Source organism: Thamnophis elegans, chromosome Z (genome assembly GCF_009769535.1).
Source record: "Thamnophis elegans isolate rThaEle1 chromosome Z, rThaEle1.pri, whole genome shotgun sequence".
In the NCBI taxonomy this organism is placed as follows: domain Eukaryota; kingdom Metazoa; phylum Chordata; class Lepidosauria; order Squamata; family Colubridae; genus Thamnophis; species Thamnophis elegans.
Genome location: NC_045558.1, coordinates 109,133,793 through 109,161,757, shown reverse-complemented (window position 1 = coordinate 109,161,757; position 27,965 = coordinate 109,133,793). Strand labels below are relative to the sequence as shown.

At 35.3% G+C, this 27,965-nt stretch overlaps 1 protein-coding gene across 1 annotated transcript; it reads left to right on the top strand.

Moving 5' to 3' along the window:
* Nucleotides 1-10: 10 nt before the first annotated feature.
* LOC116520721 (serum albumin-like) lies at nt 11-27,062 on the top strand. The gene is given in 21 exon segments (XM_032235047.1): nt 11-144; nt 1,491-1,551; nt 4,071-4,206; nt 9,160-9,274; nt 9,277-9,370; nt 9,978-10,081; nt 10,084-10,109; nt 10,416-10,513; nt 12,357-12,486; nt 17,374-17,585; nt 18,512-18,644; nt 20,326-20,423; nt 21,223-21,254; nt 21,257-21,286; nt 21,289-21,359; nt 22,744-22,829; nt 22,831-22,965; nt 23,681-23,694; nt 23,697-23,812; nt 25,814-25,870; nt 26,908-27,062. Coding segments are annotated over 20 exon segments (1,824 nt in total). The 5' UTR covers nt 11-59; the 3' UTR covers nt 25,862-25,870; nt 26,908-27,062.
* The last annotated feature ends 903 nt before the right edge of the window (nt 27,063-27,965 follow it).

Sequence of the window (27,965 nt, the reverse complement as noted above, 5' to 3'; positions counted from 1 at the left end):
CATCTGTCCATGTGTTCTTTCTACCTTGTTCAGGTCTAGCCCCCAAACAATTTGGAAACATGAAGTGGGTAATATTTGTTTCTTTGCTTTGCTTTGTAAGCTTTGCTGAACTGAAAAACCTACCTAGACGATATCGGAATACAGGTATAGTGTTTTCTGTGCTCACTCTCAGTTTTTTCAGATTTTCATTTGGTGTTCAGATTGACATTGAATTCATAGTACTATGAATTCAATATCAATCTGAGTCCTCAGGGGAATGTATGTTCCTTCAACAGAATTTTCTAGACTATACCCTATTTTTCTTAAAATCGTATGAATCTTTTGCATTTTCAACATAATTTGTATCCAAGAATTTCCCAGTCAATTATGTTTGATTGATGATTTGAGTTGTCTATAAAAAAATAATAGAATACGCTTGTCATGGTTAGGTATATTTGGAGGGCAAGAAATATCCCACAATAAATCTAAAATAGTATTTATGTGACTATGATTTTGAATGTGCATTTTTCATGTCCCAAATTATAGCATTCTTTATTCCAGATCCTGGCATCTCTTTAATCAGGTAGAATCCTGCAAATTTACTAGATGCTTATAAAAAATATTAAGAAGTTATTTGTTCTGCAGAATTTGGTGACTTTAATTATTTCTAAATTCTAAGCTGGGTCATATCTACTTAGTAGTAATCTAGTGGACTATTAAGAAATACTAGAAGTTAGTCCTATTGAGACATCTAAACACTGTGAGGAGGGGATTATATATATATAACACACACACACACACACACACACACACACCACACACACACACACACACACACATATATATATATATATATATATATATATATATATATATATATATATATGCCAAGGAATACCATAAGATGTGTTCAAGTAGTTTCTGGGAACTACATTATAAGTATTATCGCATTTATTTCATTACAAGAGACAACAAACTTTAAAACAATTATTTTTTTAATTATTTTATTGCTAGATATGCAAAAATATTGGAGTACATCTGAGCATTGCAGTATCTTCTCTGTTTTTGCAATGTGTTAAATAAGTTTAGAAAACATCAATTTGTTCTTGCATATGGTATGATACCATCAGTTTCTGAGTTTTGCATTACATGCATTACTATCTTTTATTCATTACAAATGAAATCAAATTTTAAAACAACACTAATTTGTAATTATTTTATTTATATTATTGGGCAGACTTACAAAAGAAAAAGACAGACAGAGAGACAGAAAGACAGAAATACAGAAAGGACAGGCAGACAGGCAGGCAGACAGAGAGAGAGAGAGAAGAGAAGAGAAGAGAACATCCAGAAGATTACAAGCTCTTTTCAATAACTTTGGAATACATCAATTTGTTCTCACATAAAATAATATATCATCATACTCAATTAGAGTCGTTTACCAAAAGCACAAAGAATAATAATTCTTGCTTGGAATAATGTGTAAAACGTGTTCACTACTTTCCTTACAGATGATCATCATTGGACCATCAGACTAGCCTCTCAAATATCAGCTAATGATTTTGGTGCCATGTAAGTCTGCCAATAAATTGTGTCATCAATTATAATAATAAATAATAAAAGATACACTATACACAGAGTGAGAATAATAATATAGTTAAGGTTTACAATAAAAATGGTCTAAAACCACAAATAAAATTGCAATTCTTCTCCCCTGAGGAAAAAAAAAAGGTCTCTGTAATTCAGCATTTTTGATATATCTATAGTACCATGACCTTGAAAATCTCATGGTCAAGGGGAAAAAAAGACCTTTGAATCCGGGCATTTTTCAGGGCTTTTCTGCACCCACTACAACAGAAGAAAATAAATAATGTTCAAGTTGAACTGTGGAATCCATGGTGCTTTGATACAGTGATGTGCGGTGAGGTTTATGGCTGGTGAGGCACTGATGTCATCACAATCTTTTATTAAAATGCCTTTGTAACACAGGGGGTTTTAATAAAGGATCCATGCCGTTTTGTCCCATCCTTGCACATTCAAGGGGTGGCAGGCAAATGCGTATCGCCGAGGACCTTGTATGGTGACCACCAGTGGCCAACAACAACAAAAAAGAGATGTGGGGAGAGCAAGGAGCGAGGAGTTCCTTGTTGTGTTTTCCACACGGGATGACTGTTCCTCTGAGGGGGGGGAGAGAGGGAGAGGAAAAAGAAGAAGAAGAAGAAGAAGAAGAGAAGAAGAAGAAGAAGAAGAAGAAGAAGAAGAAGAAGAAGAAGAAGAAGAAGAAGAAGAAGAAGATGACAATTAAGTATCTAAAACCTTTTGAGGTTGACAATATAATACGTTATCCAAATTATAAATAGTCTTATTTTCAGATGCATTCTTTGCCACCTCTGTTATTTCTTTTTAAAAAATCAGACTTGCTTCCAATTGTGCCTTCTGGCAAACTACAGTTTTCTTGGCAAGAGATCTAGCTTGCCATTGCTTTCACCAAAGGTCTGAGAAAGTGTCTTTCCTTCCTTCCTTCCTTCCTTCCTTCCTTCCTTCCTTCCTTCCTTCCTTCTTTCTTTCTTTCTTTCTTTCTTTCTTTCTTTCTTTCTTCTTTTCTTTCCTTTCTTTCCCCCTGATTTGTTTCCCTCTCTGTCTCTCTCATTCTCTCCCTTCAGCTCTCTTTCATTTCTCTCTCCCTCTCCCCCTTCTCTCTCTAATTTATTTCCCTCTCTTTTCCCTCTCTCCCATTCTCTCCTTCCAGCTCTCTTTCATTGAGCTCTCTCTCTCTCTCTCTCTCTTTCTCCCCTTTTCTTTTCATCTCTTCCTTGCGTGTGCAAGCAAAATACTTTTTCTGGGCCAGGATCATGGCGGCAGGATCAGTGGAGGCGCTGCCACCACTGAGAAGTGAATACCTGGCTGTGCTGTGGAGAAGAGCCACGCTGTGCAGGAGACTCCTTAGAGCTACACTCAGGTCAGCATGAGCTGCCATCCCATTCTCCTCCTTCCTGAGCCAACATGAAGGGGACCGCAGCTCATGCTGCCTGAGTCTAGCACTGAGGAGTCTCCTGCACAACGTGGCTCTTCTCTGCAGCACAGCGGAAGGAGTTGCTGTCCCTGCCACCATGATCCTGGTGTATTTTGCTTGCACATGCAAGAAAGAGATGAAAGAGGAAAAGGGGAGAAAGAGAGAGAGAGAGAAAGAGAGACAGAGAGAGAGAGAGAGAGAAATGAAAGAGAGCTGGAAGGAGAGACTGGGAGAAAGGGAAAAGAGAGGGAAACAAATCAGTGCTAAAGCCACCCCCCGTCTTCCCTCCCTTCCTCTCCACAATCTTCCCCCGAAAGCTTTTTCCCAAATAATACCAGCAGCCGTTTCATCTCCACCAAGTAGTCCATACACACATACATGCGTGACACACAAACACACATACACACACGCACACCAAACAATAAAATAAAATAAAATAAAAAATGGCTAATGGAGAAAGAAGTGAGACCTCCAGAAAATAAAAGAAGCAGGAAGCTGGCTCATCCCGTAAAAAGGGAAATCAATGAAGAGATGAAGGTACATCTCTGTACTCCCCTTTTATTGTCACTGTATTGCAAGCGAGAAGGGAAGAAAAAGGAAAGAGGGGTAGCATTGAGTCACATGAAGAACGAGTGCCCTCTACTATGAGGCAGAAGAACTGCGTGCCTCACCTACCTTGGGACCTTTTTAGGCTTTTAACACTCACTTAACTCTGCTCGAGCGATCATAAAATGCCTTAGAAGTCAGACTAGACTAAATGAGGCACACAATTATCCTGCCTCATAGTAGAGGCACTTTTTAGAGGCTTTTTTAAACAGTTAGGCAGTTATTCAGGGTAAGGCAGCAGCTTGCTAGCCTCATTTCAGCACTCACATTTTTCCTTTTACATTTTTTTCCCTTTTCATGATGACTGTGGCCTCCCCTGCTTCCCCTGACTGTGCGTCACTGCTCTGATGATATTATCTAGTTGGGCAATAAATGTCTGCAAGTGAACAATCAAGCTCAGAGACCAAGGACTCTATGTTGAATATACTGCTATTCACAGATTGTATTTTTAATAATCTGTACTTTTGTCCAGTGTTTTAGTCTTATTTGCTCAAGCTTTACCAAATACCACACTTGAGGAGCTGAAAACATTGTCAGCAAATGTTAAAACTATTCACCAGAAATGTGTTGATAATCAATATTCAAGCCCAGAATGTACAAAGCCTTTGGTAAGTATTTGGAAGCTAAATTGGATATACAGACATATTGATTAACTAAATACTTAAAATTCTGTTTAGCTCCTTGTTGTCTACACACTTTTAAGAGTAAAATTGTTGTCTACATACTTTTAAGAGTAAAATTAGTGCATTAACCCTATCCATCTTCTATCCATCCTAAGAAAACAATTTCTCTACGAATCAAAATAATTAACTTTTTTTGTAAAAAGATTTTTTTTACTTTTCCTTTCACATTCATTCTTAGATATACATTCTTATAATTGTATTTAACATATGTCAATTCATATTATTTTTCTGCTTGTATATTTACATTTTGATATTTTCTTATTTCCCCTCCCCCTATTTAAGTCATGTGTCATCTGAGATTCTTATTTCATGTTTGTTCCTTATTCTTTCTATTTATATCTTTTTCAAGTCACTCATAAAATCATCCCTATGTCCTGAAGTACACTGATTCCTCCTTTTACTTTATTCTCAATGACAGCTTATTCATTTCTGCACAGACACAGTCTTAATATCTTCGTTATTACCTCCCCTTCTGATCGGATTTTGTCTGCTTTCCAATTTGGTGCAAATACAATTCTAGCTGCTGTTATTATTTGTGCAATGAAATATGAATCTTCCTTATTGTATTTCTCTGGTAGAATACCCAATAAAAATATCTCTGGCTTAAACTCCATTGGTTTATTTATCATTTTCTCTAACCATGTTTGTATTTTAACCCAATAACTTTTTTGCATCCCTACACATCCACCAAATATAATAATACATTCCTGGCAATTGGTGACATTTCAAACTTTTAACTGATTTATCCTTAAACATTTTTGCTAATTTTTCAGGTGTCATGTGCTATCTATAAAACATTTTATATAAATTCTCTTTATATGTCATTGCCATTGTTACATTAGAATTCCTTTTCCATAGTTGTTGCCATTTTTCTAGTTCTATTGTGTATCCAAAGTTTTTTTTCCAAATGTTATCATTGTTTCTTTAACTGCTTCTTCTAGGTATATTCTAAGTAGATAACTATACAATTTTTTAATCATTTCTTTCATCTATTCCATGAGTATCCTAATTCTGAGTTTTCCATATTAAAAACCACACTCTTTAACACCTTTCTCATATCTTGTTTGTATTTGCACTTGTTTACACCTTCCTATATCAATTCCTTGTTCTTCTAATTCTTTCTTCTGTTTTAGTTCTCCCTGAACTGTTAATATATCTTTGAATCTAATACCTTTTCATACTAGTAGTATTCCCATGTGTCAAAGCCTCTACCAAGGAGAGCCACATTGGTACTTCCATATAGTGCTTTTCTTTTATTTTTTTCCCATACTGCGTATAAACCATTTCTTACATAGTGTCTCTGAAAATAACCATGTATTCTATTTTTCCCATACCACAAAAATGTGTGCCAAAAATGTATATTGTGTCCCTCCAAGGATAGTAACCTTGCATTTCTTAGTAATAGCCATTATTTTATCCACATAAGAGTTGCTGCTTGATAGTATAATTCCCAATTTGGTTCACCATATCCACCTCTAATCCAAGAATCTGTTGTAGCATTCTTCTATTTATTCTCCCTTTCTTTCCTTGCCAAATATATTTTCCTATTGTTTTATTTAGTTCTTTGAAGTACTTTTTTCCGGTTTTATTGGTATTGTTGAAATAAAAATAATATTCTTGGTAATATATTAATCTTAATTACCACTATTCTACCATTATTGATAGTTGTAAGTTTTTCCATTTCTCTATATTTCATTTCAATTGATTTCTTAGTTTATAATAATTATCTTCCTTAATAGTTACACATTTCGAGGTCAAATTCCCAAATATTTCACTTTTTTTACCATTTGAATATCTAATTTGTCCATTATTTCTCTTTTCTGTTTTTCTGTTATATTTTTCACTAAAATTTTTGTTTTATCCTTATTAATTTTTAATCCTGCCACTCCTCCATACTCTTCTATTTGTTCTAGTAGTTTTGGACCTGTTTCTATTGGATCTTCAATAATATGTACTAAGTATCTGCAAATGCTTGCAATTTATATTTTTCCTTTTTAACTTTCATTCCTTGTCTTATCGTTCTGTTCAAAACTTCTAGTGTCAATATGAATAATAGTGGAGATAGCGGGCACCCTTGCCTGGTCCCTTTTCTAATCAGCACTTTTTCTGCCATATCTCCATTTACCATCACTTTAGTTCTTTGTAAATAGTTTTAACCATATTTATAAATCCCTCCCCAAAATCCATCATTTGCAGTTGCATTATCATGAATTGCCAATTTATATTATCAAAAGTTTTCTGTGCATCCAAAAATAACAATGCCTTTTGTTTCCGAGGGTTGTACTTCATAATATTCTAATACGTTCAATATAATTCACATATTATCTCTAATTTTATCTCTTGGTTAAAAAACCATTTTGATCTAAGTGTAACAATGTTTTAAGTCTTTCGGCTATTATCAATGCAAAGATTTTATAATCTACTTTTAATAAAGAAATTGGTCTATAATTCTTTATTTGCTGCAAGTCATTCTTCTTTTGGGATAAGAGTTATATAGGTCTCCAACCAAGAATCCAGTATTTTTGCCTCCATTGAATACTTCTAGCATGATGTTACTTAGCACATATTGTAATGTTTTATAAAATTCCACTGCTAAACCATCGGGACCTGGTCCCCCCCCCTCTTTTTTTAATCAGGAAAGTGGAAAAACAAAAGCGCCCAAGATAAATTCACAGCTAGTGTTTTGTCTTATGTAGCAGTTCTTATCATTAGTCTATTTATCAAACCATGTGTTCAATGTTATTTTTTCTTTCTGTTGCCACTAGATGGCACTGTTGATTCTTAAAGGACTAGTTAGGAAAGAAGAAAATTTCAGAGCTCAATTTCTCCAAATATCAATATCAAAATTTAAAAACTTTACTGACAATCAACTCTATCCAGACTGCTCTCTATTTCTTCAGACCATCCTCCCAAAATCTCACCCAGATGTTTTCAAGCCACTTTCTTTCTCTCTTTTTGTGAAGCCGCCTTGACTTTTGACAACTCGCAATGGCTGTCTTCCTTCCCATCTGGGTTGAAAGCTATTGCAGATGTTCAAAGTGATTTGTGGTGCCCCCCTTCACTTCTGCCCGTGCTCTCATTCCTCATTGTCCCTCCAAGACAGTTTCAAGCTCGAATGAGCCCCCCAGAGTGTTAGGATATTGTAGCTCCTCCGGAGCCCTGAAGTTCGTTTGCATACTGTTGAGACACTGGCCCTTCTCCGAATCATTAACATTTCTGTCCTTCAAACTTTGAAACAAGTTTCACTATCTGCCTTGTCTTGCTGTGATACCCCCAACACTACTCATGAGTGCATTAAGCTACATTTTATTAAATTGGGTTATCAGACAAATTACAGATGGCGAGGTCATATGGTATTCCAAAATAAAACAAACATAACACAATGTGAGGACTCGGTTATTATATCCAAAATTCATGACTTTGCCTCTTTTTACTGGAAGTCCTATGCAAATGTAATCAATAAAGACAGAGCTACTTACTTTTTGGTAAGTATTTGTACCTTTTAACTTTGAGACCCCCCCAATTTGGAAACTCTGAGATCTATACAAATTCAGCTTTCAAAATTTACCAGATAGCATGGCCATTGCTGTCAATTCAAAGTATTCAAATGATCCGCATACCTGGAGATTTCAATGTTAGAAATATTGCTTTATTTCAAGAAAATAGCAATAAATAGGTAAAAATAATGTTCATAGTATGAAATTCATTAATTTGGTTTGTTAGAATCTTTTTGAAAGATTCTAGTTTTGGGAAATTTTTGAGATACAAAGGTAATGAAGGATTCTTTATTGAAAAGAGAACTATAAGTTAGCACCTAGTTCTCTAGTAAAAGCTAGTTTAGCAAAATAGTTTAAAATGAAAGATGTATTTAAACAGAAAGAAATTTACAATAATAACTTTGACAATTTGAAGTATCATGCATTTGTGTACATACAACTATATACATTATATATGAATCAGGGGTGGGTTTCAACCGGTATGGCCCAGTATGGCCATACCGGATGGTGAAATTTAGCATGCCTTCCTGTACCCATTGGTCAGGAGGCCCCATACCAGAATGCTCATTTGCTCTTTCTCTCGCCCCGCCCATCCTCACCATGCTGCCGAAATGTTCTCTGAGGAAGAACCAGAAGAAGAAAAAACTGTTGAGTGGCTGGGGTGGGGGGGGGGAGGATGTTGGGGAAGAGGGAAAAAGCAGAGGTGCTGCTAGAAGAGTGTGTGCATGTGCACAGGTTGTGGGTTTTAAAAAAAATCTGAGTGAATCCAGGAAGAGGGAAGAGGCAGAGGGGCTTTAAGGTACTATAGGAACACACACTTCTAGCCCCTCTGCCTCTTCCCTTTTTCTGGATTCACTCAGATGTTTTTAAAACTCACAGCATGTGAACAGCACACACACTTCCAGCCCTTCTGCCTCTTCCATCTTCCTGGATTCACTCGGACATTTTTAAAACGATGGGTAGAAAAACACTGCTTAACAAGGTTTTTTTTTTTTTTTAAATAAAACATTTCTTATCTTTTAATGTGTTCTTTGAAGGAAAAGTGTGTACAGATAAGCAAGCAGAAAACATCTGATCTCCCATATATGGATCTAGATTCTAATCTTATATGACCTGGTTTAAACAAGATTTAATGGAATATGGATATTATATTATGTTTTATTGTGAGCCGCCCGGAGTCTTTCGGGAGTGGGGCGGCATACAAAACCAATAAATCTAAACCTTATCTTAATTAACCATATATATATAGGGCAGGGCAGTTAGATAATTTGGGAAATATTAACGATGGTAAGAAAGATGTGATGCTATTTTGTTATATATATATATTATAAATTACTGCTAAATAATGCTTATTTAGGCAGCATATTTTTCTGTTCTCTAGGGTATAGTTTTCCTGGACCTGCTTTGCCATGATGAAGAGTTTTCCAAGAAATATGGAATTAATGACTGTTGTGCTAAGTCTGATCCAGAAAGGCATGAATGTGTTTTGTCCCATAAAATTCAGCAATCGGAAGTGTTTCTCCCTTTGTTCGTCCTACTGCAGAAGAAGCTTGCCAAGCATATCACAATGACAGAAATGATGTTCTAGCCCAGTAAGTCAATTGGCTAAAGGTTGCAGCTTAAAATCAGTAGATCTTGTTTAAGTGAATGACACATACTGATTCTTAATTTCATTTATCAAACACAAACAATATATGAACTTTATTGACTATTTCCAACAGGGTATTCTTGCTTACAGTTTCATTCAACTATCCCTTGCTTCTTCCAGGAAGGTTCATTCTATAACATTCCAACAGCACATATCTGTTGATGCAGTGCAGGGCAGTTAGATAATTTTGGAAATATTAACGATGGTAAGAAAGATGTGATGCTATTTGTTATGTCTATTATTTCAATAAAAGTGAGTATAAGAACATGTGCACAGACATATATACTAACTAAAATGAGAAGATTTAATCTTCATTTGCCCCATAGTAGCAGCAATTTAAAAGTACAAGGATGTTGCAGTGCAAACAAAATTCCGTCACCATATTATTTTAGGTTTATTGTTGTGTACGTCTACTATCCATTAGATAGCAAATCTGAATTTTTTCCTCATTAGGTTATTGGAGAACAGCACTGTTGACTAACTTAAAAAAAACTTTCATCTGTCTATTTTTTTATAATATAAACACACAGACACATGTTTATTTTTTATAGCCATCTTTATGAGATCTCCAGAAGAAATGCAAGAGCACCAGTTACTGTACTCTCTGCAGCAACTAAAAGCTTTGATAAAATATTGGAAACTTGCTGTAAAGAAGTTGAAAAGATACCTGCATCGAAGGAAAGGTATTTTACTTTGCAACTTGAAATTTTATAGAAAACAATTGCAGTATTTACTCCTTCAAGATTCATCATAAGTTGTTTTATATCAAGTGAGGCCATTGCAACTCTAATAATTCTGTACAAATATAAACAATATAAATTATATTAAAATAGCATAAAGATATAAAATGTAACTGTAAAATGCCTTTTGCAATTGGGAATTCACCCAAGATGCAATTATTATTATTAATCTCTTTTCTTATATATGTTTTCCCAATTTACTGGACAATAATGCAAAATATTTTATTTTCTCTTTTGGTTTTGTAATAGGCAACAGTGGTCAGAAACAAAGCCAGGGAAATTATTGATGAACAGGAGAACACTTGTTTCAATCTGGAAAATTATGGAAAGGAAACTTTATATGAATTGTAAGTCCAATTTATTTGAGATTGGAGTGAGGAATGAAATCCTAGGAACATGCATCAAATATAACAATATTCTTAAAATAGGCTTTGGGACTGTCTTGAGCAGATTTTAATAGGTTTTAACTATTCTGTATCCAAAACAAATTTATTAGTCCCTTGGGGAAAGTCCAGTATTACTGCATAGCAAATAATTAAACAGAAAAGATAGAAATCCAGGGCTTAACAGGCAGAGGAAAATGCTTAGAAAAGACCCACTCTAAACTAACTGAAGGTTAAAAGGGGTGTGGTACTTTGAATTCAGATTTGTGAAATATTGTTGATGTAGCTATAAAATAAAGGAGAATTAATTCATCTTGTCATCTGTCCTATCTGGTTTATCTGGAAGAGTAGCAACCAGGCATATTCAGAAGAGACTCTGGAAGTGAAAACTGATAATAAGCAGACAATATCTTTTTTGATATTATTGACAAAATGTTCATTGATTCTGCCCTTGTCTATGAAATACCTCAAGAGGGAAAGCGGGTAGAAACAAATTAAGCTATTTGATTGATAAGAGAAAGTTCCAGGGATCATCTCCAAAGACTGACGGGAATAAAGAGGCTTTTTATAATTCTTCAAGTTTTATTTATTCAAAGACACAAGACATTTCAAAATAGTGTGAATAATGACAAGGTTTGGCCTCAACAATTTTCTATTTTGACAATCTGGGAAAGACCTGTAAAGGTTTATAAATTAATATGTTGCTATAACCAATTGTTTTAGATAGTGCAGATGAAAAGCACAAACTTACAAATACTATCTTTAAATAACAGAATCTTACAAATCTGAAAGTACTTCTCCCATCCTTTATTTATATTTTCATGGAAAGTACAGGGGATCCCTTCTGAAGTGATTCACACTCCCCTTTTTATTTATGTGGGCTGAGATGGTTGACTAGACTATTGTCTTCCAAATCCATTCCCATATACCATTTTATCCATATACTTTTTGAAACAAACAAAAGATCTCATATGGGGAGCTTAAATTACAAGGAAGGAAGGAAGGAAGGAAGGGTGAGCCACCATTAGGAATTTTTATGTATAATTCATATATACTTTTATACTACAATAGAAATGAAGATCAGATCAGAAGCATAGTTATGGTTTCATTTAGAAAGGACTTCACTTAACAACCAATTGTTGGTCTCAATTATGGTTGCTAAACAATACCTATAGAGCAATATGCTTAGTATTAAAATAGCAAGTTGAATAACTAGAGATGTTAAGCAGTTTTTCAAAATTCTTGAAAACTGATGTTATATGTGTGTGTGTGTGTGTGTGTGTGTGTGTGTGTGTGTGTGTATGTGTTGGCTGGTAAAAAGTGATGTGGAAATATTTTGAAAGATATGATTAATACTTGGAATATTCATAAACATCAAAGCTACAGTGTTATCACCTGTGTTATCTTGTGGTCAAAAGTCAGGTGCTGGCAATTGGCATGTATATATGCTGGTTGCACTGTCCCAGAGCAACCAGCATATATACCTTTTGTGTCTTTCTGACAAGCAAAGTCGATGTAGAAGCCAGATTCACTTTACAATCATATTGCTAAGCTAATAACAGCAGAGATTCACTTTACAATCATATTGCTAAGCTAATAACAGCAGAGATTCACTTTACAAGGAAGTTTGCGAAATAGGGCAAACTGACTTATCAACTGTCTCGCTTAGGCAACAGAAATTTGAGTTCAATTGTGGTCATAAGTTGAGGACTAGCTGTATATGATATTGTGGAAATAATGTACATTGTAGACATTTAATCTTTGCTCTGAAATAACCCTAATCCTTTTTTTTTGCTTTTATTTCTAGAAAATTTATCCAGATAGCAGAAAAGTTCATAAATGCTAATCTAGAAATTTTAACCCATATTGCTAAAGAAGTTGTACACATCCATGAAGCAACTTGTAAGGGGGATTCATTGGGGACTTTACTTGACAGAGTAAGATGTATTTCTTTTATTTCTGCTGTTTCAAGCCTATGATATATGGATATGAAAGTGCTAAGGAGGCTCTTTTGTGGTCAATTGTTTGATTTTATGGAGCTGGGTTTTTTTAAAAATTCAAAACATTCAAATGCTTTTAAACGGATAAGGCACTCATTCAATGAATATACCCAATATAATGTACAAAGTTAAGTGATGGCTTCTTAAACACACTATCTCAACCTCAATATTTTTGTTTTGTTTTAGTTTGGTTTTGACTGGTCTTTTCTTCTAGTACCATCTTTTGAATTTTTCACATTTCCCTGGTGATGTTTCAAAGTTCTTATCTTCCAATGTCCTAAATTCTTAACATTGTACTTACACACACACACAAACACACACACACACGTGTGTGTGTGTGTGTGTGTGTGTTTGTGTGTGTGTGTGTGTGTAGGTATGTTTTTATTCTGTTTAAACAATTGAGGATTGCTACTATATAATATATGATTATAGATAGGAGACTTCTTTAATTTCTTGGTATAAGAATAGAGAGACCCAGGTTCTGGTTCTCCTTGAGGCACATAAGCTGGCTATCTGATCTTCAACAAGTCACATTTTCCTAAGCTCAAATCATCAGGATATAACAAAAAGCAGATCCTGCAATCAAGCAGATAGAAAAAAGGTGGAAGAAAAGAAGGAGATAGCTGTGATATCATAAATAACAAAGTTCTTTAACTAAAGAAGTGGAATTGAAACAAAAAATAACAGCTTCTAGAACAGCACAAAAACATCAGAAAAATGCTGTCTGTATTAAAGCTTGTTCCAAAGAAATAGCCAGACAAGCATTAAAGGATGCCAATACTATGATATCAAACATGAGCACCAGCTCACTACAAGAAACAACCAATGTATATACAGCTGCAGTTATAACTTAATATCTGGGGTGCAAAATCAATAAATAAGAAGAAAACCAAATGGCACAGCACCAAAATAGAAGATCACACTGGAAAATAAAATTGGTAAGCTGTAAGATCAGATGTAAGGAAGCTAGAAGAGATGAAAGAAAACAGCTGAAGAACAAGTAGACCAAAGAGTACCTAGTCAAGAAATGCCACTTTCATCATCACTAGAAGATGAAAGAAGCACTTGAAATAATAAAGCAGCAATAACATCTATAGCTAAAAGATCAGCAAATACGAGAGTTGAATTGCAAACTATAGGCAGAATCTCGAGTTTCGATCCAATCAGAAACATTTCTACCAATTCTTCAATGAAGAAATGGAAGTAAATCAGTCAGTAACTACAAGGAAGAAACAGTACAACTCTGGGCAGAAAAACAAAGAACAACTTCTAATTCACAAGATGATTCTGGAAAACTGCAGAACAGAGACCAATTTCAATGAAGCATGGATTGATTACAGGAAAGCATTTGATTTCTTGCCACATGACTAGATAATCAAGTGCCTAGAAATATCAGGAGTCAGTAGAAACATCAGAAGGTTTGTGCAAAGATTGATGGAAGGCACAGGTGCTGATCAATGGTGCTAGAATGGGAGAGGAATAGAAATAGGAAGATTAAAAAAATAATGACAAATGAATCATACCCTTCATCTACACAGTGACATTGACAGAACTTCAAGAAAATGGGTGACCATGGAATGTTGCAAGTACATCAGATGGTTGAAGAATAAAAAAGGGTATTGCATTGGAAAATATCTGAAGGATAGTGAAAAACATGTACTGAAGCTAGTGTACTAGGAAAGCATACAGAGTACAAGAAAGATCAAATGCAAATCTTTCATGAGAAGACAAGCATAGCATTGTCAGTATATACTTCCTCACTGACCCGAGGTGTACAGTGGTTAGAGTGCACCACTGCAGGCTACTTCAGCTAACTGCTAGCTGCAGTTTTGGCAGTTCACATCTCACCAGTTCAAGGTTGACTCAGCCTTCCATCCTTCCAAGGTAGTTAAAATGAGGACCCAGATTGTTGGGGGAAATATGATGACTCTGGAAACCACTTAGAGAGGGCCGTAAAAGTAATATGAAGTGGTATATAAGTCTAAGTGCTATTGCTATTTTTTAAAAAAAAAATAGCAGGGAAAGTAGATAATAACAGGACCTGGAAATGGCTAAGATCAGGAAAATTGAAGAAAGGGGCTAACTCTGGCTGCACAAGACCAAGCCTTAAGGACAAATGCATACAAAGCCAGAATGTGAAGATAATACGGATAGCAAATTCCATCTCTGCAAAGAAGCTTAAGAACAATAGACCACCTACTTAGCTGCTGTAAGAAGATTGTCCAAATTAACTACAAGCAACAGCATGATGAAGTATGCTGATAAAGCATGACAAAGTAACAACAATAGTACCCTGGAAGATCTGCAAGAAATACCATTTTCCTGCAAGCAAGACTGGTGGGACCATAAAATAGAGAAAGTCAAAGAAAATGAAGATGCTAAATTGCTCCTGTAGTTACAGGTGCCTATCACATATATAAAATAGAATGATTGTAGCAAAAGCAACCAAAGGTAATACCAATAATATTGTAATAATGTAGTAATAGGCACCTTGGATACATATCCCAGGTCCTTGGAAAGGACTCAGTAGGTAGACAAAATTCCAAATCCAGTCTACCTATTTGGCTGACTAGTCAAATCAACAACAACAATAACAGCAATAATAATATAAAATTAATTAATTAATTAATAAGTTAAAAGCTGAATATAAGAAAGAAGTAATTGAGAAGCGAGCTGAAAATTGGAAAAACAACAGCCATGCATGGCCAATACTTGAAAAGTATTGAAGGCAAAGCTGACCACAAACTAACTTGGAACTGGTTAATATCAGGAGCACTGAAAAAGAAACAGAAGACTTTATTTTGGCAGCTCAAGAACAAGCCTTAGCCACAAACTGCATGAAGGCAAAATTCGACATGTTACCACCAACAGCAAATGTCGCCTCTGTAATGAGAAAGATAAGACAGTCAACCACTTGATCAGTGGATGCAGCAAAATTTCACAAATTGACTACCTACAACGCCATGACCCGGGTTGCTAAGATCATTCACTGGAAATTGTGCCAAAAGTTTGGATTTGAGTACAGCAAAAACCACTGGGAGGCATCAGGTCAGAAGGTTTTAGAGAATGAGAAAGTCAAGATCTTGTGGGGACTTCAGAATTCAGACTGACAGGCACTTGGCCTAAACACACCTGAATATCAATAGTTGAAAAGAAAAAAAAAGTATGGTTCATTGACCTGGAGATGCATAAATTGAAGATAAAACAGCAAGAAAAAATCACAAAGTACGGGACTTGGTGAGGACTCGAGCTGTTGAGCTACCAACCAGCCCCCAAAGGCTGTGAATCTCACCAAAGATGATGATGATGATGATGATGGATGATGATGATGATGATGATGATGATAATTATTATTGTAGAATTGTATCACAGCGGCCAGTTGTTTTGCCAGATTTGGCACTGATTACTAGTCGGGCCCCACCCAGGGGCCTAGGACGTTGTAACGTATTTTGTAATATGCGTGCAGATCCAAGCAGTGCAGCTTTTTGCATTTGACTGATGGTGATTTTGTCAATTTTAACTGTTTTAAATGTAATTCCAGTGCTTTGGAATAGCACCCAGTGTGCCAATTACCACTGGAATTACCACTGCTGGTTTGTGCCATAGACATTGAATTTCAATTTTAAGTCCTGGTATTTTGTGATTTTTTCATGTTCCTTCTCAGCAACCCTGCTATCACCTGGTATTGCGATGTCTATGATTGTGACCCCACAAGATCTTGACCATCTATTTTTCGGTGACTTTTTTCAGGCTGATGTTCCCACCAGTTGTTGCTGTTTTAATATTATAATTTTTGCACAAATTCCAATGGATCATTTGTGTTACTGAATTGTGCCGCAATTTATAAGTGCACGATTTTTTTTACAGCAGCTGAGTATGTGATCAACAGTTTCATCAGCTTCTTTGCAAAGTCTGCATTTGGCATCATCAGAGGATTTTTCAATTTTGGCCTTAATGGCATTTGTGTGGATAGCTTGTTCTTGCGCAGCCAGGATTAGTGACTCTGTTTCTTTCTTTAATGTACCTGTTGTTAACCATAACCAAGTTTGTTCACTGTCCACTTTATCTTTTATTTTTCCAGAAATTGACCATGCAGTGCTTTGTTCTGCCAACTCTCCATTCTTGATTTTATCACGTTTTCTGTATTCTATTATTATTATTATTATTATTATTATATTATTATTATTATTATTATTATTATTTCTATTCAATTGCTGTATATTTGTAATGGTTAAACACTTTCCTTCCAGTAGTCTGCACCTGCTAGCCCTGGTTACTCAGCAAAGGTCCTGAGTACTGTAGCCCATTTTTCACCAGCTGTCCAGGAATTCCAACATCTAGCCCAGTCCCTCTTGACTTGGGAAATGACCAAACATGTAATGGGTTTTTGTAATTGACATCTCAGTATATTTTTATGGAATAAAAAAATGTTGGACTCCTTTGATGAGACCTTGCTAGTATAATTAACCTCCAACTTAGCTCTCATCTTCTTTAGAGCACAGAAGCCCGACACCCATGTCAAGGTAATTCGCTATACCTCAAATTAAATTTATTGTTATTAATTACATTTATTATAATATGACACTATATCACCATTAATAAATAGTACTATGAGATAGATCCATAAAATATTTATTTATAATAAATAAATAAATTTATTTAATATATTTATGTCAGAGCAAGATCTTTTTGAAGAGTTAATTGTTCAGAGTTATTAATTTTCTCTGGAAAAAGCCTCAAAGGGGTTTTGCAATAATCCATAGTTCCACACATTATAACCCACCCATCTTTCTTTAAAGGACCAATTTCTCTCTTTTCTTACAGGCAGACCTGTCAGAATATGTCTGTAAGCACAAAAATGATATATCTCATAACCTTGATCATTGCTGTGAAAAGGGCCTGGTGGAAGATCACAATGCATTGTTACTATGGAAAATGACCCCACTATCTCCTGATCTTCCCACACCATCTGGAGAAACCTTTAAGGAGACAGCATGTCAATATTATGTTGAACATGGAAGTATAAACAAGGAAAGGTACGGTTTATAGAATTCCACACTATTCCACACTAACTGGTGGAACTAGACTCTATGGAAAAACATATAGTCCTTGTTCTCTGAATGAATAGAAAAAGCTATACTGAATCAGATATAATAAGGCAATGGCTACTGGAAGAAGAACATTGGCTATTTCCCTCTAAGCAGTGATAGGCTCCAACTAATTTAACAACTGGTTTGTCCTAAAGACCGGGTCAGCATGGCTGGAGGAGTCATGTGACTGAGTGGACATGGCCAACTTGGAGTCTCTTCCAGCAAGGTGGGCAGCACACTAAGGCCAAAGAGGCATAGACTGGAGCCTTAGACTTACCTTTGTTCAGTAACAGCAATGGTGATTCTCCAATGTCTCATCTCTTGCTGGGTCTTGCTGTCTGACAGCCAGGATGTTTTAAAAAAAGGTTTTGCAGCAGGAAATGGCAAAAGGCTACTTCCAGCCACTGGATCTGCTCCAAGACACTGGCTGTTAAATATTCACGCAGATGAGAGAGAATAAGTAGGCTAATCTAGAGATAAGAAACTGGAATTAAAAAACTGAGGAATATTTTAATTCAAACAAATATAAGAAGCAAAAGGGGTGGGGGAGAAAAATTAATAGTTAAGAAGCTAAGTGATCCTGGCAAACTCAATCTGATATAAAGAAGAATTGATCTTGGAAAAGATATATATTTGGGCAATATTGTTTCCAGTTGGTGATAAAGCATGATGGGGAGCTGAAGGACATTCACATACTTTCAGTTCATATCATAATTTCAAATGGCTGATTAGAAGGACTTCTTCGAAACTAGAATAGCAAAATGACATTTTTTTTTACAGATTACTAAAACAATACATTTCAGAATATGGAATATATTGTCTCCTTTTTGTTCCTAAAAGTATTTTCTGATCCCATTTTTCACCTGTTTTAGCTTCCTCTTAGCATTAATAAGAACCCACCCTGAACTTTCTCAGCTGTTTGATCTGGAAATTTTGCATAGATATGGAGACACGTTGGAAAAATGCTGCAAACGAGAAGACAAAGTACAGTGTTTGAATGATGGGGTGAGTTCCTTTGTCCAGGGGAGTTCCTGTTGATTCCCTGCTCACCCCTTGCCAGCCCTACCCACCCCTCTTGTAGCATTATTAATAATTATAGAAACTGGAAGACAAATTATTGTCAGAAAAATAATTTGGGGTTGCAATTTAAGACTGGGTTGTGCAAGAATAAATAAAACTGAGATCAAACAGTGGTGAGGTAAGAAGAAATATTATTCCTAAAAAGAAAATGTTTGCCTTTAGGGGCAGAATAGAGAAATGAGATAAATAACATAGATAAATAGGGGCGGCCTTGTCTTGGGTGTGGAAGGGTCTATGTGCTGATTCTATGGTGATGTTTGAGGAACACGTGTGTGTGTGGGGGGGTGCTATGTTTACAGTGTTTATTCTTATTTGTTTGCAGACCTTATCTTTTGATATGTGGGATTAGGTCTGTTAATGTATTTGGAGGGTTTGGGGAAACTTGGGTAAAATATTTTCCCACTTTGCTAGTTTACTTGATTAATTACTTTCAGCTTGACTATCAATTATCTAGTGGAGACACTGATTCTCAGACCATTGTGGATTTTGTCAATGTTTTAAGAGAAGACGGAAATAGTATAAAGAACAAAATATATTTTGATATAAAACTTCTCACGTTAAGGATTCAAGACAAGATCTTTATTAAAAGTCATGCTAGAAAGGAACATTTTAGCCCTAGGCCATGTGCGAAGCTGTTTATTGGTTTGTTCCCAGTTTTGTTTTGCAATGTTTTATATTGCTTGAAAAGATGGAAGATTTATTACACCAAAGTCAGTTTTTTAGATTCTACAATGATACTGACTGAGTGGACCAGCCCTCGAAAATATTTGGAAATCATAACTGTAAAATATAATAGCCAAGATAGTTTAAGGTATTTGTTTTTCTGACTATATTACACAGGCTTTATATATAATGTCTGCATTGGTTGCATTTTCAAGCCAAATTTTGGTTTTTAGTTATTATAAATCCCTACATATCACTATCCTCCTATTTAAAATTATCTGGTTATATCTTCATGTCAGTTTTAGAGATCCTAAAATAATCTACGAAATAGTAGGTTCAGATGGTATAAATGTGGTATAGTATTTTCTATGGTAGCACTCTATAGAAAGGAGGTATGGTTAGTGATATTATGTACTTAATATAAATGACTTTATATTTGTTCAGAATGGAATAGGCATAAAGGCATTGGTATGATATTTTTAAAAAGGGAAACATTGATCACAGATTTACTCTAAAATTATGATGACCATTGCAGGTTTCTAAAGATTTCTGAATTTTGAATATAGGTGGCAAGAAAACAAATCTGGAAAGAAAATATGTGGGGGGAAACACCTAGATCTGAAAGGGATATATGGTACTGGCCAGATTATAAGATATATTTTGTTTGCCCCTTTCTTTATAGTCATAATGTTGCATACTTAATGATTACAGCAAAATGTTTTTAACAAATTATGATCTTTATCATCCTTTACCATTCATATTTCCTTTAACATGGGGGAAAACCAAAGTTGCCAAGTCCATCTTCAACTGTCTTTAATATCTCTTGACCAGAATAAGAATTATTTATAATTTCTCCAATTTTCTCCCAGCATTATTTATATTGATTCTTCCTAGATGTGCCTATTGTTATTGCAAATGTTTTAAAAGTTGCATTCTCTTTCAGGAAGAACAAAACAGATTATACGTTAAGAAGATTAGTGATTTTGTGAAGAATAATTGTAACAATTATAAAGAAATAGGAGAATACTTCTTCCAAAATGAGTAAGTTTTCCTTGAATGATAAATTTGCAAATGTTAGAATTCTTTATTGGCCCATATGATTGGACACACAAGGAATTTGTCTTTGGTGCCTATGCTGTCAGTGTACATAAAAAGACAAGATACATTCATCAAGAATCATAAGGTACAACACTTAATTATAGTCATAGGTTACAAATAAGCAATCAGGAAACAATCAATATCCATATAAATGATAAGGATACAATAAGCAGAACCATTTGTGGATGCAGAATTGTCTATTTTCAGGAAGATTAAAGAAAATAATTACCAGAATATGTTTAAAATGACTTGAGGTTTTCCTGTACCTGTAGAGATTTTCAGTTTTTTCAAATGAATATTCAGAAAATTAATTTCTAAAAGTTTTGCTGCCTATTAATAAAGGAGAGGATTCAGTTGTAACTATGAACTTACTTTTAGTAGTAGTAAAATGCTAAATAGTAAAGTTTTCAAGATATAAAGGATTTTAAAATGCATCAAATGAATAAAGTATCATAAAACTTGTGGTCACATGTAGAAACCATTTAAATAACATAAAAGTTAATATTTACTAGGTGCTTCTCTGGTGTCCCAAAGAAATGCAATGGCTGAGATGTGTTGCATAGACAGGATCTTTAGATTTTGTACAAATGAAGATTGTATGGATTTAATAAAACCCTGTAAATTAATTTCAGCCATTCTTTTTTTTCCTAGCAACTTATAGTGCTTTTACAAACTTGCTTTAATCATCAGCATAACAACATTCTAATTAATACGTATATTCAATATCTACCTTTTCTTTCAGATATTTGATCAAGTATAGCAAAATTATACCACAGCTCCAACTTCAAATCTGATTGAGCTCGCCAAAAAGTGGCAAAGCTTGGTGAGAAATGCTGTAATTTAGATGGTGATCAACAAGTCTCATGTGCTTTAGACAATGTGAGTATTGTTTCCTGCATATATTCTGCTCCTTTGCTTCTAATTCATTTCCATTAGTGTCACATCACAATAAAAAGTCCTGCACATGGATTAGTGTAAGGCATGCTATCTTCAAGTGAACTCAGGTACAGAGCTTCCACAAACATCTCAGCAAGCAACAAATTTATAATGACAGAAAACTATAATGACAGAAAACTGAAATGAGAGCAGAAACAAAACAGTTACCGGTAATCAAATATAAACTACTAAGGAATAAGTTACACATCTTCATAAATGCTTATGACAGTAATCTAATCCACATGTAATCAAAACTTATCTGCACCTGTGTTCATCATTTTTCTCATTTATAGATCTATATGAGTTTCCCTGATGCACAGAACTCGGTAATTCCAGGAAATCTTATTTTTCACGTGCAAATAATTTTAATATTGTCATTTGCAATGCATCTAAAATAAGGTTTTACATCCATGCTTTCCAATGTATCTTTTTCAACATGTATTTCAAATTAGTTAATTCAGTGTTGCTGACTAACAGGGTACCATCCATTTGGTGGAACACAAAAATCCATTTTCAAAATATATTTATATCTTTATTGGAGGCTGTGTATTTATAAGAATTAAAAATAACTTCATTAAATTCCACACCCACATTTGAACCATTATGATAATCAATTGTATCTTTAATTTGAAGATAGGTAATTGGCTCTTTAGATTTCCTATTACTAATAGGCCATATTCATAAGTGTTCCTGGTAGCGCTATAACGAATATAATCACAATCACATTTTTCATACATATCTCTTTCAATTACTTAACTTCCAGTTGCTGACAAACAGTGTATCATCCATTTAGTTTTAACTCAAAAATCCATTTTCAAAATATTGTATACCATTATCTGAAGCCATATTATCAGTGGAGAAATATTGGTTTTCATTGTCAAAATTCTGATTATGTCTTTTAATATTCATTTATGAATAAAAGTATCTTTATAAATCTGAAACTTAACATCTCCTGCTACTGAAAAAGCAGGCAGATAAAACATTTTTGTAAGCAAGTTACGAAGTCAATTCAGTACATGTAATTTTATTTCTTGTTATACCTTGGGATGAATGGGAATAGATTAACAAACAGACAAGTAGATAGACAGAATCAGCAGTTATTTAGGGCACATCTTAATGAAGGAATGTGTGTGATTTTGAACATTCAGACAGAAAAAGCTATTAATTTAGCCAGACTTGCTTTGACCTTTCATGCAACTCCTATAGCATCAAATAAAGGCTTATGCTTGAAATGTTATCTGCCTAGCTTAGATCTTATAATAGTGTCATATCCTGTAACTGAAGTAGTTCTTTGGATTATTTCTCCCCACCCCCTCTCTCCTCTCAGACGGATAAAGTGATAGGATCTATTTGCAAATGTCACAAAGGACATTACCTAAACAAACAAATTGATGATTGCTGTCATTCCTCCTTTCAACCGTTGGCAATGTATCAGTAACTTAGGACCAGATCCATCCTATAATCCTCCTCCATTCCAACCTAAAGCACTGGATGCCCCCGAGAAATTGTGCTCATCTAATGAAGCGACTGTTCAGGAAAGTAAGCAAGGGTAAGGAAATAGTCATTTTAATCTAATTATTGTTACAGGTTTTACATCAAACATGATACTTTACACATCTGTAGTTCCTGGATGCATTTTATTGTATGCTAGGCATGAGTTTATTTAGATACCTCCCATATCTTAGGATAGCTGTCTCCTCAAATATCTTTGGTGTTTTATTTAGTTATTTATTATATTTTATTTGTTTGTCAAACATGTCCAAGATAACAAGCATAAGTATGAACATAAAAATGAACAAAGTAAATACAGATAAATGGGACAATAAGACAGTGACAGTGAGCATGCTGGTGTGCTTATGCATGCCCCCTTTATGGTTCTCTTAAGAATGGGGTAGAGATTGAAGCTATAAGGGTTTGAGGCTGTAACAATGGAGTTGGGTAGAGCATTCCAGGCATTGACAACTCTGTTCCTAAAGTTGTATTTTGTGCAATCGAGTTTGAAGCGGTTTACCTTAAGTTTGTATCAATTGTTTGCCCATGTATTATTGTGGTATTTATCTGACAGTATTTGTTTTCATCTCTTTTCTTCTTTTCTTCTGTTAAAACTTCTAATTTCATCACTGAGAGTTTACACTAAAAAGTATATTGAAAAAATAATTCTGTACATATGCATGAACTTATTACTCAATTTTGGATCTAGAAAGAGTGAATTGTGAAGGTCTTAGTTTCAACAAAGGATTTAATAGTTATTGTTTGTCTTGCAGTTTGCTAAGTGACTTGATAAATCCAAACCTAATATCTCAGATGAAGAGCTTGCCGTTGGAATCCTAGCTTTCCGTGAACTTCAGACAGATTGCTGTGCAGCTGCAAACCAAAAGGAATGCTTTGACACAAAGGTATACCTTAAACAGGAGAATGGATGGGGAAAGTTTAATAAAGTGTTCTGGCTTATTGCTGCCTCCAAATGTACATTTCCTATCATCAAATAAGTTCCAGTTTGGTGCAATAAGCTATTACTCCAGGGATGTCAAGCTCAATTTCATTGAGGCCCACATCAGGTTGTGTTTGACCTTGGGGGGGGGCATGGTGGGTGTAGCTGGGATGGGCATGGCCAGGGTTGGAGCACGTGTGGTGGCCAAATGCAAAGGATTCCCACAGACCCTCCCTCACTCTCATTATAATCTCCCTCCCTTCTTCCCTCCCTTCCTTCCTCCCTCCCTCTCTTCTTTCCTTCTTTCCTTCCTTTTCTTCTTTTTTTCCTTTCTCTTCATTCTCCTTTCTTCTTCCTTCCTCTTTCCTTAGTTTTCCTTCCATGCTCTCTTCCCATCTTACCTTTCTTTTCTTTGTCTTTTCTCTTTCTTTTTCTCCTTTCCCATCCCTTCTTGCATGTTCTAATGCAAAAGGGGAAATATTTCTCCTTTTATTTTATTTATGTTTTTGCTTTGCTAGCCCTCTGCCAGGGAAAACGGAGCTCCGGGAGACCCCTGAGCCATGTTTCTGGCTGCAACAGCCTCCTGCAGCCCTCTGCAGTGAAAATGGAACCAATCACTGCAGGTGGCCATTGTGGCCAGAAACAGGGCCCACAAGGGCTGCATGAGACCCTCCCAAGCTCAATTTTTATTGGCAGAAGCACCATGGGGCAGTCCTTTGCTGTTTCCAAGGTGGCCCCATGTGGTACATCAAAGCACCCCATCAGCCAGATCTTGTCCACAGGCCTTGAGTTTGACACCCCTATATTACTTTACCTTTTCAGTTGGCATATGTAAAAGAAAGGAAAGAGATATAAGGATTCCGGCCCTGATTTCCTCCCCTTTTGTTATGCAGACCAATGTTTGATCTTGTATTTTAAATATGTTCTCCGAGAATTCAGTCAACCATACATTTATTATTAAAGACACTGTGACATCCGTATTGTGAAAAAGAGTAGCATATATTATGTTGGTTTATGAGATACCTCATCTCCATGCCATCCATCTTAGTATTGATTTTTTTTTGTCATTTTAAATTGATAATTAGTACAGTTTTAATATATTAACTATTAGTAACATTTGCAATTAGTAAGGATATACTGTCATAATATAAACAGATATGAATCTCACTGTAAAAGACAAATCAAATTTAATTTGTGTACAAGCTGCATGCATTTGGATGGAATGTAGCTATCAGAAATCTAGCCTACAGTCTTCAGAGTCATCTAAAACTTGATAATAAAATGAAATTTATGTATTAGAAGATAATTCTGCAGATTTGCAGCAAAAAAAAAAAAAAATGAAATTTTGTCCCTGTATTATGCAATGCAAATAGATAACAGTCATAAAAAGTTCCCAACAGCTTCAAAATAGAAAGATTGCATATGCGCATTACCACAGAAATGTTGCAGACCAAAAGTCCACATCGTGCCAGCTTTATCTTTTTCTATCTACCTTGTAGTAAGCCAGTTTGCACCCATGAAATTGTAAGTTCTAATTCTGCCTTAGGCATGAAACCAACTGGGTGACTGGACCATAGGGTTGTTGTTGTAGGAAAATATACTACATAGACACCCACACTGAGAGAGAGGGAGGAGGGAGGGAGGGAGAAAACAATGAAATATGTGTATGGCTATATATGTATGTGAAGCAAGGTGTATGACTATAGTACCGATACACACAATGTGTGTATGTAACTGTACATAGATAGCCATACACCTTTATCTTCTTGTGGAATGAGAAACTGACAAATATAAGAAGCATGTCTCCATGAATATAGGCATGACAGATTTTAGGCACACAAGCAGAATTCTATTCATAACACTGACTGTTAGAAAGAAAACAATTACTTTATTCAACCAGGTGAAGATATGTGTGATTTAGTTTATTCAACAAAATTTCAGATTATGTTTTTTTTTTTTTTTTCAGGGTCAAAAACTGGTTGAACGGATTCAAAGTGGTCATATAATCGAGTAACTACTTTAGGTGAGCTAAGATGGAGATATAGTTTGTACCTTGACGTTTTTGTGATTTTATGCTGACGATGCTTGAATGGGATAGATGCAGGGGTGAAATCCTCCTGGTTCAGCCTGGTTCGGTTGAACCGGTAGGAAAAATTGTCCCTGGTTCTGCAAACTGGTAGTAAAAAAAAAGTTTCCTAGAATCATGCAGCTCAGCTGTGAGCCATGTGATTGTGGGAAGTTTTTTTTTTTTTTTTTTTTTTTGCTTTTAAAGCATTTTTTCCTGCCAGTACAAGTGAATTGGCAGGAAAAATGCTTTTAAAGTGGAAAAAAAAGTTTCTGACGATTGTCCGGCTCACAACTGATCCACACAATTGTCAGAAGCTTTTTAAAAAACTTTTGAAACCATTTTTTCTTGCCTCTTTCCCTGAACCGGCAGGAAAAAATGATTTAAAAAGTGAAAAATGCCCACCTAGTCACATGACCCCCTACCAGCAAGCCAGTGGGCAAAAAAAAAAAAAAGATTTCACCACTGGATAGGTGCCATCCTTGTGCATCAAAGATACAAATGTATAATAAACATATATTCAGTAATGATATTCCTTAGCTTAATATAACATGACTCTTCTTTCTCTTCAAACAATTCCTTCCTTATTTTGTAAAATCTATGGTGAATTAATTTATTTTCTATATTCTCAAAATCTTTTAGTTTAAGATAGTATTTTCTCTTTGAATTTATAATAGACCATAACAAATAGCCATGTTGGATTATCTATTTATCCAGCTGCTACGAAGTATGTTGATAATTTCTGCTTTGCAACACATAGATTCTAATGCAATGTCACTGTTGTTTTTTTTAGCTTCGTTTCTTTTTGCATTATTGTCCAAAATATATGATTCATGTAAAAATAAGCAATGGCATTGTCACTAAAATATTTTTTTCCCATAATATATCTCTCAAAATTCATTTTCTCCCCTTAATTCTATGATAACTGAGTTTAAATTTCTATTTGTATATCTTTGGCACTAGAAATAACAGAGTGATCCTATTCTTTTTTGTAGCTTCCTCACTGGAAGAATGCTGAGATAAAGTATCCACACGTTCTCAAACATCCTTGGTTGGTACGTGTCAGCCATCTAATGCCAAGGACAAAAATTAATTCTTATGAAAATGTCACGATCTTTAAAATGAAAATGATAAAGTCTTCAAAAAGAGACATTGACTACCAATTAATGCTAAAAAGATATTGTATCAGCGTGCATCTGATTATTTGTTTCCATGTATGGATCTGTGCCCCTTCAGGATCAACTGCCTTGTCGTGGCAAAGGGCTTGCAAAGCTCAAGAAGTTATGAGCTACGCCGTGCAGGGCCACCCAAGGTAGACAGGTCATAGCAGAGAGCCTGACAAAATGTGATCTACTGGAGAAGGATATGGAACCCACTCCCGTATCTTTGCCATGAAAACTCCATGGGCAGTATACTACTGTAGGCAAAAATCCCTCAGGAAAAATGGAGTAGCCTTCATAGTAATAACAGAGTAGGAAAAAACATTACTGGGATACAATCCCCAAAATAAAAGAATGATTTCAGTTCAAATCCAAGGCAAACCATTCAACATCACAGTAGTCCAGGTCTATGCCCCAACCACTGGTGCTGAAGAGGGATGAAGTTGACAGCTTCTATAAAGCCCTACACTACCTTCTATAATTAACACCAAAAAAAACCCCATGTCCTTATTGATGGATTGGAATGCTAAAGTAGGAAGCCAAAAGATAAACTGGAAAAAACAGGAAAGTTTGGCCTTGAAGTACAAAATGAAACAGGGCACAGACTGGTAGAATTTCGTCAGGACAATATAATGGTCATAGCAAACATTCTTTTACAACACCTAAGAGATGACTCTACAGATGGACATCATCAGGCAGTCAACACAAAAATTAGATTGACTGTGCTCTGCAGCCAAAGATGGAGAAGCTCTATACAGTCAGAAAAAAACAAGAGCAGGAGCTGACTGTGGCTCAGATCATGAGCTTCTCATTGCAAATTTTATCAAGTAGGGAAAAGCTACTCAGGTATAAACTAATCATATCCATGGTGAATATACAATAGAGGTGACAAA